The sequence below is a fragment of the Solanum stenotomum genome, chromosome 1, assembly GCF_019186545.1.
Source record: "Solanum stenotomum isolate F172 chromosome 1, ASM1918654v1, whole genome shotgun sequence".
In the NCBI taxonomy this organism is placed as follows: domain Eukaryota; kingdom Viridiplantae; phylum Streptophyta; class Magnoliopsida; order Solanales; family Solanaceae; genus Solanum; species Solanum stenotomum.
This window is the reverse complement of record NC_064282.1, coordinates 27,175,731-27,191,762: the sequence shown is the minus strand read 5'-3', so window position 1 is coordinate 27,191,762 and position 16,032 is coordinate 27,175,731. Positions and strand designations below refer to the sequence as shown.

Below are 16,032 nucleotides of genomic sequence, written 5' to 3'. Positions count from 1 at the left end.
TTGGAGATATTGAGAAGTTTCATCTTGTAGAATCAGTACGTTCGTCTTCATATGCACATACTGATAGATGGTTGGTTTATGTCACTAGAAAAGGTGTCAAGGAGTTATGCCTTTACATGCCAGATAATCGCACTTATAAAGTGCCGTCCTGTGTACTTAATTGTCCAACCTTGACACATTTGGAAATCTTCAAGTGTTTGTTCAAACCACCAAAATCCTTTGTTGCTTTCCAGCATCTAATAAACCTTCGTCTGCAAAGGATAACCTTTGTACCAACCACTGAGTTTTATGTTATCGATTGCCCCCTTCTAGTCAATTTAGCCTTGGTGGACTGTCGTGGCACTCAATACCTGAACATTATTGTCTCATCACAATTGGAACACTTGGTTGTACATGGGTGTCCCTATCTTGATCTAAATCTCTTTATGAACTGCAAAGGATTGAGAAAGTTACAACTTGAAATAGACAAAGTACTGGAATGCAATCCAAATCCAAAACAGGACGAAAGATCAACTTTGGAAAAGCTTCTTTTAAGCGTCACAACTACACTTGAGTTTCTCCATATGGGTTTAAGTTGCCTTGAGGTAAGCATTTGACATCTTATTATACTTGTATATCTTATAGGATATGTATACATGTTATTCTAATTTTTGTTGCTCTGAAGCTTTTGACGGCTGACACAATTTCTAAGTGGGGTCCTTTTGCGAGCTTGCAAAAGCTGTCATTAGGAATAGACTTGAGAAAACTGCATCAGACTACTTGCTCTCTACAGTTGATTGAGAGTTGCCCCAATTTGAGCATACTTCAGATTTCGGTAAGTAATGGAAAATTATAATGTGATCATAACTTGATATGTGTACTTTATAGCTGTGACTGCCAATTTGAATACCGGTTCCACTCCTCTCTAAGTTTTTTGTCCTGGGATATAATGTATTCCGTGAACCTTTAACATGATATGGAACGCATCCACTTAGTAAGATAGGTTTATGTGGTATGTTTATGTAAGCACGAGAAGTTTTAACTGATTCAATATTTGTTTTATACCATTAGGTATGTGCTTCTGGCGACAATGCTGAAGCGGTTTTGAAATACCTTGACAGACCGATTACTTGCTTGGACCTACGACTCAACAAACTCAAGTATGTCGCGATCAATTGTTATGAGTGCTCAAAAACTGAATTGTTTTTTACAAAGCTATTGTTTGCTTGCGTTCCATCTTTGGTAAGGATGTGCATTGAGCAGAAAAAAGCCATTGATTCCAGAGAGGAGAGCAAAATCATCAAAAAGTTGATGTGTTTCCTCAGAGCTTCTCCTTCCATTTTCCGGATTAGGAAATTAAGAACCACAACGTGCACGTCATATATAATGGAATAATTTAGTATGTGTGTACACAAATTTGCTTACATTTAGACTTGTCATTCCAGTTTCAGACTTCTATCATATTGTAGAAGCTCTTGTATTTATAACACCAATCTTGGGTGGTATTTCCGTTTTCCCACATTTCATTTTAAAAGACTTAGTGTTTGGGATATTTTGTTTGTCACTTACTTTTCTACTTTATATATTGAATTGAACTAGTTAATATTAAATTTGTCTACCTATTGGTTGGGAACATAGGTGTCATCACGACTTGTATTTTTGGGTCGGGACGATATTAGATGGACCCACAAGAAAAAGGTTGAGAATTATCGAGTCTGTAGATTTTTGGGAGTTAACTACAATAAAAAACAAATTTTGGCGGCAATAAATATGACATTAATAAAGAGTACTAAAGTTTTTACCAGCAATAGTTGGATTTTGATGTTGCTAGAGACTTCAGGGACATATTTAGTGATAATTAAGTTATTGTTGTTAATTAGTTGCTGCTAAAGATATTTTTGGTGTAGTGGTTAGCTTTTACATTTTGATGTCTAGTCTTGTGCTTATTCTGACATTTACACATTATTATTTGACAATTCATTTCCTTGTGGCGAAAATTGGAACTGCTGAAGACTATTCTTTCACACCATTTTCAGATTTGTCTAGCTAAAAGAAACTTGATACATAAATTATGCGAGCAAGAGTGAGAATGAGTGAGAATCTTTGAAGAGATTTCGTAGAATTCCTTCAATAAAATCCTTCCATGATATCTCAGTCATTTTTTGAAATTTTACAATTGCCTCTTTTTTGTCGATACACCATAATCTCTCATGTAACACTCAATTCTAGTCGTAATCTGACCTCTACCCTTCCCTACCTGGATTGGAAATCAGAATGTGTTGTTATAAGTCACGATTCATACTTGTCACGTCTAGCGGGTACTCTTGGAACATGTTGTGTGATATGATCATTTTTCCCTTTATGGGATTATCTAATAAACTCATAAAGGCGGAAGGAGTGTTTAATAAACTTTGTCTGCCCGTAGGCAAGGCAATGCAAACATATGAGGCACTACAATGATCTTGTTTAGTTCCTGGAAGGATCAATATATTAGATTCCTGTGTTTTAGCAAAGATATAACATTTAAAGAGTCTACTGCTATTTCCAGTGGAGTGAAATAGCTTTTAAAAGCCACGTGCAAACCAAAAGTGGATAATAGTAATACAGAGGAACATGTTTCAGTAATACTTGTATTTATACACCATCATCTTGTGCATCACGCAATACAATTACCTACCACCAGACAGAGTGTCTAGAGGCAATTTATTTTTAAAAAAAAAAAAAAAAAAAAAAACCCCTCATGGATAAGTACAAGCAAGGGGGGACTAGGTCTGACCTTATCTATCCAAATGAAATAACGAACCTCCACTAATTAATAAGCGTGAAGAAAATAAGAGCTAGAGAGAACTAGGTATTTTATGATTAACATAGAGTTTATAATAATACACTCTCGGATGATATTACAAATGAGAATTCTTAGAAAATGCAAAAATATGTTAGCCAAGAAGAAAGTTGAGTTTTCAAACTCAAACTTTCTTTTATAAATGTATAAATTTTAGAAGATAGATTGTCCATCTAAAGTAACCTGAAGTATTTTTCTCTTGTCTTCTTCTTCAAATATGTCCAACAACAATTGATAGTTCATCATTTCTTCTTAGATTTGTTGGATTGTATTGAAGCTATTGACATTGTCATATGATTCTGCTTTGCTAGTCGCATCGGAAGGTGCGTTGGAACAAACTCCCTAGTCATTTTACCATCTCAACTATGTTATCTTCCATATGTCTTCTATTTTACTTTTGTTGCTTCCGCTTCTTTGTTCCCTAGGTGATATATCTACATCCCTAGCTACTTTATCAAAGCATATGTCTAATATATTATCTTCCTCATCCTCATTAAGAAAATCCTCACCCAAATCAATAGCATAAGCGTTAGTTGGACTAAGTCCTGCAGCTAAGGCGCCTGACTCATTCTTCTTTGCAATCACACTTTCTTGTTGTTCCAAATTCCCTTGAGCTAGCTGCTGCCCCGTAGAATTCCATCAATTGTTTTCCAGACTTATTGACTGTCGTGGTACCACACCCTTTATGCTGATGATTGATACCAATTGGAGTATCCACCATACTTGTGATTTTTCCACTACTCTTAGGCACAAAAATTGGTGCATTATGGTTGAGATTACTGCCCAAAATTGGTGAACTATTCTCATGTAAGCTTTCTCTTCCGCTACCATCATTTTGATATTCTTCATCTTCAGCATGTTCTGCCCATGTATTGGCCTTCTCATCCTTTCACGACCTGGAGAATTACCTTGACTAGTCGGGAAACCTATATGACTACCGGCTGAATTTTTATGTGCAACTAAAGTCCAATATCTAGCTTCATTATCTTCTACATCGCTGTACTTTTCAGCTTGCAAATCGGTATATTTATCTGTTGTTAGCCGCCCATGTTCATCATTGCCCCGTCCAACAAAATTGGCCTTACACAACTCAGAATTTTTAGCAACTTCACCATCACCTGTAGCAAGTGATGGATAGAATATTTGGATGTAGAGAATTTTTTTTTATTACTGTTGTGTGTATGTAAAGGGTCAAATTTATCCATGTACTTCGAAAAATTGTTTATATTTATCCACCATCTAAGCTGTGGAAGAAATATGCCCTCGTTGTTAGCATTTTGATCACATATGGTCCTCCAAACGCAGACGCGACAACTCCTTACCAGAACACAAAATCCTACAACATTTTGATGGCATGTACCATAAGTATAACTCATGATTAGAAAGGCAGTAATTCTATTGAGAACTTCAGAGATTAAATGGACAAATACAAGAAAACTACCACTACAAACTTTTTTTTTAAAATGGAGGTGCAACTGGCATTTGTCTAAGATACAACAACTACATTAAGTTCTTTCCACTTGTCTGAGGAAAAAGGGTCATCATTATTGCTCTAGCAATTGGCAGAAGTCCTAAAATAGCAATCTGTAGTTGATCTGAAGTGCTTGTCTTAACTGTGATTTGCCCGCTTTTCTTGCTGTTTAATCCGGCCCTAACAGCAATCTTGGAATTCCTTCCAACAGAGAACTGAGATTGCAGATTGCATCCCCATATGAGATCATTTCTCCATTTCATCAAAGAAAGGCCGAGTGAACTTTGGTCCTGTCCAACAGGGTAATCTTTCTCTCTCAGACGCAACTCTAAGTTGGCTCCATATGCTGCATTACCCTGAGACATGATGGTGCCAGTACTTCCCACCACAACTAACTGTTTACCAATGGAAAATTGGTCCTCCAATTTCAATCCTGTCACTAAATTGTCGCCCAAGAAAGTAATGGATACCCCTGCAGCTGTTTTATTCGTTTTCAGATTTTTCACTTTTGTTTCTCCCTTCAAAATATAGGCAAGTTGCTTTCCTACAGTTTGAATGTCGAACCCTACCATACTTGATCCTTTCTTCCCCGTCTTTGCTGAAACAGATGAATCCAAGTGGATGTTGAACTCTTTCTTGTCTTTTGTGAGCTGAAGAACTATTACTGCAGGAAACTGACCAGCAATGGCGAGGTGATCCTCAATGCTCACACCATCATATCCACAATCATGGTCCCAGCTCTGGGAGTCCATAACAGGCCTGGCAAGAAGTTGAGACGAAGGTTCTAAATACCGGTATCTGTAAGTTGGGTTGTCCCCGTCAAAAGAATTTGGGAGCACCATGTCAGGTAAAGGGATTGCTACTCCTGCTTGGCTCCCTGTTTCCTGGTCAGCACCTTCTTCCATGTAATCACCTATCTCTGCCTTGCCTTTCTTCTTCATGTCCCAAAGCCTTTTTAACTCCTCCCTCCATTGTTTCTTCTGAAGCAGCTTCACACGGTAATCGTACTCGTCAAAATATGCTCTCTTCTGCTCCTTGCTTAGCTTAGCAATTTGAGATTTCCTCAAAGGTCTGAAAGGTGGAAGGTCATCGTAATCATCAACTTCTTGGTCGGAATCAGATGAATATGCCAGATCAATGTCTGAGTCCATATCCTCACCAACTTGATTGTTAGAGACTTTAGGATGAACATTTGATTGTAACAGTGAAGATAAAAAGTATGGTAATGGGAGTGACCGCTTGGGGAAGCCAAAAAGCTTTCTGTGGTCATTAAGATCTTGATCTTTCATGATGGAATCTACTTCTGATAAAATCTTTATTGAGTAACACAGAAGCAGAAGCTGTGATCTCCAATTTTCTCCATTTGGAAGCAATATTTCTCCTTTGTCATTCTTTGGACTGACTGGGTGGTTTTCAACAAGAGCAAATGGACGACTCATCAACCCAGCATTCATCGTGTGTGGATCACCTATGGAGTGGTCAATTAACTGTTGAATGATACGGGAGCACTGAGCAACAAACATTTCATAGCTTACAGGATACCCCGAGGGTCCATCTGGAGGACTTGAAGCAGCATGTGTCAGGGTAACTATGGCATTACTCCATATTGATGGACCAAGATAACTACTGATGGACTTCAATAATGGTAGATCACCAAGATCTCTAGACTGTGTGTCAATGCGGTCGACATAGAGGACTACATCAGGACTGTATTTCTTCATATATTTCTTTATGGACAACAAAGTTCTTCGATTAATGGATTGCTCCGTCAGGGAAGATCTGAAACCAGGAGTATCCAAGATGTTCAATGTAACTCCATCCAGTTGTCCAATTATCTCCTTCACATTGGTAGTTGCAGGTACAAATGCATCTACCATTGATTTGGCTTCACCAAAGATAGAGTTTATTGTTGCACTCTTACCAACTCCTGTTTTACCAATAACCAGGATAGTCAGAGAAAAATTCAAACTGTCTGTATCCTCTGCTTCTAACTCCATAGCTAACTTCTGGGCAGAGTCAAGGCTTGATACTTGAGAGGCTGACTTCCCTGCAGCGCGAACTAACCGGTACAAGACCTGTGCAGCTATGGAATCTTCAGGAGACCGGTTTAGTTTGTGGATGAGCCGCAAGAATTTTACTCTTAACTGTTGTAATTTCTCAAGCTTCTTCTTTTCTTCTTCACTCAATATCCCTTCTGATATACCTTTTGTCTTATTCTCAGATAGGGGAAACTTATCTGCACTGGTTGGCTGACCAGGTCTAAACGAGTGAAATGTGGATCCCAAGTTACCGGGAAGCTCCAGAGAAAAAACCCGTGTACCATCAGCTGACGGAATTGAAACATTTCTACCTTCAGGCCCAACACCGGTAGCAGCCCTCAACAACGCAGCCAGTGCTTCTGCATCAAACATCTCATTATCTTCACTTTCTTCATCTGTATCTACCTCTTCATCTGAGTCAGTCACTATCTCACCATCAACCTTTCGTAAATGACCCTCAGAAACCTCTCCATCGTAGTCGGCAGTGGCTATTTGTTGGTCCAACTGATCAATGATAAGTTTCATACCACCGGATCCATCAAAGATCAAACTTTCATCATTTTCATGTAAGAATGGAACTTCTTCATTTTTGAACAATTTGACTGTATCAATGTCATTGCAGTTGGCTTCTAAGTCTGGATTTAAACAAGCCTCCCTGTGTTGTGCTTTATCTGATAACTTAGGTAGATCATCTTCAGCTCTGGAGGACAAAGTTACATCTGATGAAGAATATACTTGTTCTTCAGCTGTTGATGGTACTGAAATATCAGTGCACTCCAAGCTCTCAGCTTCACTATCCTTGATGGGTTCATGATAAGATTCGGTTTCAGTTCTAGTGGCAATATCCTGACAATCACTTCCTTGATAAACCCCATCCTCCTTACTTTCTGATTTCTGACTGTCCCCAGAAGATCCAGTAAGTAAGATGATGTTTCCAGAGTTCAATTCATCAGCTCTAAATTTTGATACTCTATTTTCTTCCCTTGGGATGGAGTAAGCAGTATCAGAAGGCTTAACATCACGAGACGAATCTGCACTTTTTGCCTCTACACTACTATCAAGAATTTGGCTTTCTTCTGCAAAAAGCTCTTCATCATTGTCCAACTCTTGTCCCAACAAAGTAGATTCTTTACTTGCAACCTGATACAAATCTTTTCCTCCTTCTAAAGTATCATTGGCCGCACCTCCCTCCGTTATGAAATTCTGAACAGTGTCAACTTCAACTTTATCCTCTTCTTTACTGTCGGAACCCAAAACCATCTCAACATTTTTTGTAAAGATCAAGTCCTCTTCCATCCCAGATTGTATCGCATTCTCAGACTCTGATTCATAATCCGAAACATCTGAGATTCTAACTTTTGGAGCACTATCTAACCTATCCAACACCACTGCATTCGGAATTCTAAAGACACCTGAAACATCATTGTCTTCTAGAACACCAGTACTCAAGTACTCATCATCTTCACTATCCCACGACAACTGCGCAATTGGAATGCCTCGAATTGCACTATCACCAACTCTAGTTCCCTCAAGGGAAATATCTTTATCAGACCCATTCATCGATGCCCCTGTAGCTAGCTCATCCACAACAAAAGGACTATCACTAAATTCACCATGTCCTTCATCAATTTCCCTATCTACAACAAAAGGCCTATCCCTATATTCATCTTCTGCATACGGGTCAGTTAAAGAAGACCTAGAATCATCATAATCCCCCACACTACTACCTCTTTCAACAATTTCTTCATCTGGGTTTTTCACAAATGGTCTAGAAACAACAAACTGATTACCAAAATGAGTTTTTTCAAGATTTTGCTCATCTGGGTCAGACAGAAATAACCTTTCAGAAGCAGTTTCAAACTCATCCTCCTCACCACTAACAAAACCTTCAGAGTCACTACCATAATAACTACTACTACTATTTTTTTGTCCATTAGCAGAGATAGAGTATTCAAAGTCAGAATCATCAATAGTAATAGGAGCTCTAATACCTGTTGAAGTGAAAAGAGGGACATTTGCAGGTGGGCTCCCTTGTGTTGTAGAAAGTGGAACACCATAAATCTTTGAGTCCATGCTGACAAGAACAATAGAGTATTTCTTTAAGTCCCCCAATATAAAAACACACAGAAGAACACAAAAAACAGGGAAAAGGGGGGTTTAGGGTAGGGTTTGCTTTTTGGGTTTTTTCAAGATTGGTGCTTTATGTTTGTTGTTGGTGAATGAGCTCATGATTGATAGGGGCTGTAATTTTCTTGGTTGGTGTAATGGTTAGAGAAGGTCACATAAACATAAACCATGGCGATAAGGCTCTTCGACCTCTTTTTGTCTTTCTTTCAAACCTTCTCTTGTAGTATTTCTTTTTTTATTTTATTTGACATGCCTCTACTCTATGTATAATATTCCTTCCTTTTTTTTTCAACTATACTTCGATTTAGGTGGGAATAGTATGGTATGGTTATACGGAATATCATATTGAAATTAAATATTTTTTATATTGCAATATGTATATTATGATATTTGGTATACGTTTTTTAAAAAATTGGTATTTATTACAGTATTCTATAGTAATATGTAGAATTTATATATATATATATATATATTATATCTAAAGGAAAAACTCAAATTTGTCATTGGACTTTGACAAAAATCTCATTTATGCCACCGTTAAAAGTTTGGCTTCCGTTTAAGAAAAGGTTCAATCATGTCATTATTTAGAGAAAATGACATAAATAGTCCCTTAACTATAGGAATAGGTCTAAAATTGTCTCTTAACTATACACATAACTGATTTAGTCCTTTAATTATTCAAAAATATCAGCTTTGGTCCTTTAACTATAAACTTACCAATTTTAGTCCTTTAAGTATTCAAAAATTTATCAGGTTTGGTCTTTGTCTATTTTTTAAATACAAATAGCTTAAGTTTATATTAATGAAAATCTTTGTAAAATTAAATCTTTAACCCATTTTTTAAGTTGTTTCTCTATCCCCACCCTTTTATCTTCAAACTACTCTTATGAAAAGAACAATAACGTCAACGATTCAAAATAAAATTAATGAGGAAACAAGATATAAGTCCTAATTTTATTCAATGGAGAATAAAATTAAGCATATAATTGTTGTTAATGACTTGAATCCGCACTTGAATATGCTAATCAGTGCGGATTTTATTTTATTTACTCTAATTTCTTTAGGTAAAATAAAATGAATAGAATAATAAAATTGATTTATTTAAAAAATTACAAATCTACCATTTTATAAATTTCAATTTCTGGAAAATTAAACAAATTCCGTTCAATGAAGTCGTTGGAGTACAAACTTTGAATTTAACTGGGAATAATTTTTTTTATAATAAATTTTAGCATATTCAAGTCATTAGTAGCAACAACATGCTTCGTTTTATATGTTGAATAAAATTATGACTTATATTTTTTTTCCTCGTTAATTTTATTTTAAATCATTGAGGTTAAGGTTCTTCGCACAAGGTTAATTTGAAGAAAAAGTAGCGGAGAGAGAAACAATATAAAAAATTGCTAAAAGATTTAATTTTCTGAGGCATGGATTCCGTTAATATAAACATAATCTATTTGTATTAAGAAAATGGACAAAGATCAAACCTGATAAGTTTTTGAATACTTAAAGGACTAAAATTGGTAAGTTTATAGTTAAGAGACTAAAACCGGTAAGTGTATAGTTAAGGGACCAAAAATGATAAGTTTTTGAATAGTTAAAGGACTAAATTCGTTAAGTGTATAGTTAAGGGATCATTTTAGACCTACTCCTATAGTTAAGGGACTATTTATGTCATTTTCTTTCATTATTTGTAAACTTAAATGGCATAAATAAGCCAAGCTTTTAACGGATGACCTAAATGAGCCTTTTGACAAAGTTTGATGAAAAAATTGAGTCTTTCTTCTTTTAAAAAAATAATTTAATTAGTGATGTGGCCGAATCATAATTGACCACGTGTAAAAAAAATATTTTGCAACGGAAATTATTTTTAGTTAAAATAATGACATGAATGAACTTTTTTTCAAACAAAAATGACATAAATAAACCAAACTTTTGACATATGAAATAAATAAGTCTTTTGCAAAAGTTTGATTACATATTATATTTGAGCCATCGAATATGGCATATATCACCAATTTACTAAAATAATATCTATCTCCAGAGTTGAATTGGAAGTTGGAATTAGAAGTTAGAATACATATGCTCCTACTATTTCTTTTGCAAAGTGATCCAGAAGCCATTTTCACTACAATTGGAGAAGTGGAATAAGTTATTTGAAAAGTATTTTAGATCTCATGGAGCTACATATGCCAAGTTAGATTTTAGATGGTTATTGAAATATTTTTTTTATGAAGTTATTTAACAAAGATAGTTTTAGTCTAATATGATGGAGATGTTATAAAAAAAATTAAAGTTATATTTTTTTTATTATCTCAATATATGTAAGTTGAAGTCACACAAACTATGGTTACCGAACAATCATACTGCAAAATATCAAAATTAAAATTAAAAATATCGCCGAACTAAACGTAATTCGTGGCAGCATATTGTGGCAACCGTTCATCTTCGACATAGAAGATTATCAACCACCGAGTTTTCTTTACGACTGTTGAGTTGCAGCTAAGGGTGTCAAAAATGAGCCCAAATATAGGTAACCAGTTCATAATTTTGAGGGTTGGGCTCAAGATAATTTAAATTTGGTTCAATCTTAACCCAATCAAGCTTTAACCCCTTTAAAGAGAATCCTCGATTGGGCAAAATTTAATCTCCAATTTTAACCCGTTTTATGACTCTTTATTTGCATTGATGTAATGAATATTTGTGTATTGAAAGTATGAATTACTATCTATTTTATATCTTTTAGGATTTATCTATCCATTTGTAACTTCTTTTTTTAATTTTTCTTGCGTTGAAATTCAAATTGTGGCTATAAAACTTAAATAACAATATATTAAAATTATTGAGATTATGCGGGTCAAATTGGGGGGTCAAAGACCCAACCTATTTTTAAGCTCATTTGTGCCCAAATTAAACTTGGGCAGGTCAAGACTAAACCCAATTTCTATTTCAACCCATTTTAATATCTTCAATTTCAACTCGACCCGTTCATTTGACACCCCTAATTGCAGCTAAAGGCAATATTGTGGCGACTTTCCTACCATTAATTACCCTATGAATCTGAAATTTAGGATGATTTGGTATAACTTTTGAGTTGTTTTGGATTGTTCTAATGTTTGAATTCAAGGAAGAAGACGAAGTCAAATTTTGTATAGTAGTGTATAGTATTGTGTATGAGTATATAAATAATATTGTATAGTTAGTATTGTATATGAGTATATAAACACCTCTTATAATTTTGTATAGTCTTATATACTACTCTCTTTGTCCCTAATTACTTGTCTGCATTTCTTTTTTTAGTTGTCCCTAATTACTGTCCATTTTGACAAATCAAGAAAGGATAATTTTTAAACCTTGTCATAAAAAAATCAAAACTTTGTATATAGTTGTATAACGAATTTTTAAAACATTGTTGTAAGAAAATTTAAAGATTTGACTGATAATATTTTTATTTTTTGATTTGCAAGGAAAGAGAGAAAAAAATACAAAATATGTTCTTTGAATTTTCAAATATTTAATATTTAATTATTATTTTATTGTTAGTTAATTTTTAAAAGAAAATAAAACAAATCGAACCCTATATCGTGTAAATTTTATCCCAATCTGTCAAAAACATATTCTACTGGGAAGGAGGAGATTCTACTTTTTCTTCCCAATTTTTTTAATCTTATCCAAAATTTATAAGGACATTTACTATTGAATCATCACTACTTATAATCTGATAGCTAAGTTGGTCAGTACTAAAGAGTTTGCAATGGATGAAACATGTAAAATTTGGTTTTATTTACACATGCATATCATACTTTTAAGTTATGCAAAAAAGTTTTACCCGAAAAAACCCAAAAAAAAATCACAAAATTTGAGGTTGAAAAATCTGAGTTTTATTCGTTTGATTTGGTTTATAAATTTAAAAATACAACACAAATGATTTGATTTGATATTTAAATCAAAATGAAATAGTAAGTTTCTTTTATACCTTTATTTTTGTTACTTCATGTGATTCATATCAAATAACTATTATCTTAATTAAGAACTCTATTGTTCTCTCAATTTAGTTTCTTTCAAAAAGCAGTCCAACTTGCGTTGTTTAATTTGACAAATATTTCATGTTGTCATTATCAAAATTGATTCTATGAGTATACTTTTTTGTAGTTGATGGGGAAAAATGTTTAACAATGGATAGTGGTTAGTACTTACCTTCCCAAGTGGGGATAAATGATTAGATGCTTTGAAATATTTACTTGTTGTTTACATGTACCACATAGTGTAACTGTTGATTTGTTTGAGTCTTCCTCTATACTACCAATCGCCGAATGCCAAGGAACTGTTGATTTGTTTGAGTCTTCCTCTATACTACCAATCGCAGCTCAGCTGGTTAGAGCAAGGGACTTCAATCCTGAAAAGAGCATATATATTTTGGGATTCTCTTCATCTCAGAAGTGGATTTTCCTGCAAGGGTACTTTAGTCTGACTTAAGTGATGGATATTTGTGTGATACAGGTAAACCAATTGCTCTAGATTAATTAAAGACCAAATGATTTTCTCAAATTAATACCGCAGATCCAAATCGGGAGTGGTTGTGACTCTTCGTGATGAGTATAGTATACAATTCAGGCATGAAGTCTTTTAGACAGTATGAGAGACAATTAACACTTTTGTACATTGATTCATAGATTATATGTAACCGTGTTCTTTTAAAATAATGAGAAAGAATATTCACATATGTAAGCTTATATAAATTGATTGAAAAATCTAAATAGTATCTGTCACTATCCTGACCCACCGCCAGATATTTCCTAGTGGAGAACTAACTAGCTACTCGCACGCAATCTAATAAGTAATCAAAAGCAAGCAATTTCGAAGATTAATATTAGTGTACTCATCATGCTTGTATTCGATGAATACTCCTCGAAAATAAGGTAATGTTATGTGTTTCCACTTAAAAACGTATAAAAATTATGTACCAAAATTGTACATATATTTGTGCCAATTCTGTTTATTATAGTCGGATGAAGCATGGTGCCATAGACTTTCATTTTGTGCGGGATCAGGTGCAAAACAAAGATATTGAAGTCAAACACTTATTTGTTGCACGCTAACATACTCACTAAGTCATTGTCACGTGCTTCATTTGAGCGGCTCTTTCCCAAGTTGGGTATGATTGATACCAGCACCAACTTGTGTGGGTGCAATAACGACTGAATATTCTTCCTATGTTTTATCTTATTCTTTTTATAGTTGTTTTTCAATTTCTATAATTAGAGTTCATCTCAATTAGAGAGAGTTCACGGGTTTGTGAGAGGGTTAACTTTCTCCGTTGGATCCTGTGTTCAGGGTAGCTAGTGAGGGGGCTTCCTTCCAGTCCATTGTGAGCACCGCTAAGGAGTAGAGTTAATAATTTTAGAGAAGTTTGGGGATCCCAAGATGGCCCATTCTTCCGGTCAGTTTTCCGATGCCTCACTTGGAGGCAGAGGTTCACATAGAGGTAGTAGTTCTTTTCAGTGTTGTGGACCGGTTCCTTCTTTTATGCAAGCAGCTGAGAGTGCGCAGTTAGCTCGAGGGTCATATGGTTCTGGCCGAAGTGGCCATGGTAGTTTGTCTGGTTCGCAATAACACTTATCTGTGTCGAGATCTTGTTATACTTGTAAGGATCCAGGTCATATGATGTGACAATGTCCTCTTCAGACTCATTCAAAACCTTGGCATTCTTATTCAACTGCTCCAGCTAGGGATGCAGCGCCTCCGGCCAGGGGTCGAGGCAGAGTTCAAACTGGTAGAGGTGGCAGGACTACTAGTAGGGATACTCTAGCTCCGCAGGGTAGAGGTAGAGGTTCTACTCAGACTATAGGTGGCTATGAGGGCCGATGTTATGCTTTTCTAGGGAGGCCTATGACAAAGATTTTTGATGTTGTGGTCACACATATCATCCCAGTTTTCCATCGACCTCGTTTGTATTGTTTGATGCGGGATCTACTTTCTCATATGTGTCTACCTATTTTGTTACTAGGTTTCATATGTAGTCTGATTGCATGCATGTGCCTATTCATGTTTCTACACCAGTGGGTGAATATTTAGTGGTGGATCGAGTGTATCAATCCTGTCTTATTTCTTTGGCCAAGTATGATACTTGGGTAGACTTGATTTTTGGGATGGTAGAATTTGATATAATCTTGGGTATGGATTGGCTCTCTCTGCATCATGTGATTCCTGATTATTATGCTAAGGCTGTAACTTAGCGATGTCGAGTGTCCCAAAAGTTGAGTGGATGGATGTTAGTGGTTCTTACCCTATCAAAGTTATCTCCTTCATTAAAGCTCAAAGATTGGTTGATAGAGGGTGTTTGTCCTACTTGGTTTTCATTCGAGATAATAATGTTGAGCCATCTCTCATGGATTTTGTGTATATGGTTCGAGAGTTTTTAGATGTGTTTCATATTGATTTTCGAGGTGTTCCTTCGAATAGGGATATTAATTTTGATATTGACTTAGAGCTAGGCACCAAGCCCATCTCTATTCCTCCTTATCATATGTCTTCAACTAAGTTGAATGAATTGAAGGATCAGTTACATGTTTTTTTGAGTAAGGGGTTTATTCGCCCTAACATTTCTCCATGGGATGCTTATGTGTTGTTTTTAGGAAGTAGGATGGATCCATGATGGTGTGTATCGACAGTTGAACAAAGTGACAGTGACGAACAAGTATCCTCTTCCTCGTATTAATGATTTGTTTGATCATCTTCAGGGTGAACCTTTGTTCTCCAAGATTGATTTGTGATCTGGTTATCACTATCTGAAGATTAAGGCATCAGATATCCCTAAGATAACGTTCAGGACTCATTATGGGAACTATGAGTTTCTTGAGATGTCTTTTGATTTGACTAATCCCCTGCAGTATTCATGGAGTTAATGAGCACGGTGTTCCGATCTTATCAGGATTCCTTTGTGATAGTGTTCATTGACAACATATTGGTGTACTCCAATACTAAGGAGGATCACGATTGGTATTTGAGGATTGTACTCCAGAGATTGAGGGAAGAGAAACTTTATGTCAAGTTCTCAAAGAATGAGTTTTGGCTTGATTTTGTGGCATTTTTGGGACATGTGGCGTCTAAGTAGGGTATTCGGATAGACCCAGCCAAGATTGAGGTAGTGAGGGGTTGGACTAGACCTACATCAGTTACTGAGATCCGGAGTTTTGCCGGACTTGCGGGCTATTATTGATGATTTGTTCAGAGTTTCTCTACCATTTCATCCCCTTTGACTAGACTGACTCAACAAAGTGTGAACTTCATGTGTTCTGATGATTGTGAGGAGAGCTTTCAAAAGCTCAAAACCTTGTTGACATCATCTCCTATTTTGACCTTACTCAAGAAGGGTGTGTGATACGATTCTCACAAGAAGAATCACAAACAACAGCAGAAACAAAAGAAAGATAGAAGAAGAGATACAAGATAAGAAACAATTGGCAACTAAATGATGTATTAAATCCAATAACCTCCAATCTAGATCCTAACAAGCACCTAATCCGGATAAATAGACAGACACAACAAGAGGAAACAAAGAGCAACCTATGGGT

The 16,032-nt window shown here is 35.7% G+C and overlaps 2 protein-coding genes across 2 annotated transcripts in view; both read right to left on the bottom strand.

Annotated features, from left to right (window-relative positions):
- LOC125858923 (uncharacterized protein At4g15545) overlaps nt 1-16,032 on the bottom strand; it is a 954,564-nt gene that overhangs the window by 448,114 nt on the left and 490,418 nt on the right. The window lies entirely within an intron of this gene.
- LOC125858767 (translocase of chloroplast 159, chloroplastic) lies at nt 4,184-8,646 on the bottom strand. Its single transcript, XM_049538576.1, has one exon. It carries the CDS (start codon nt 8,402-8,404, stop codon nt 4,322-4,324), a length of 4,083 nt encoding a protein of 1,360 aa, XP_049394533.1. The 5' UTR covers nt 8,405-8,646; the 3' UTR covers nt 4,184-4,321.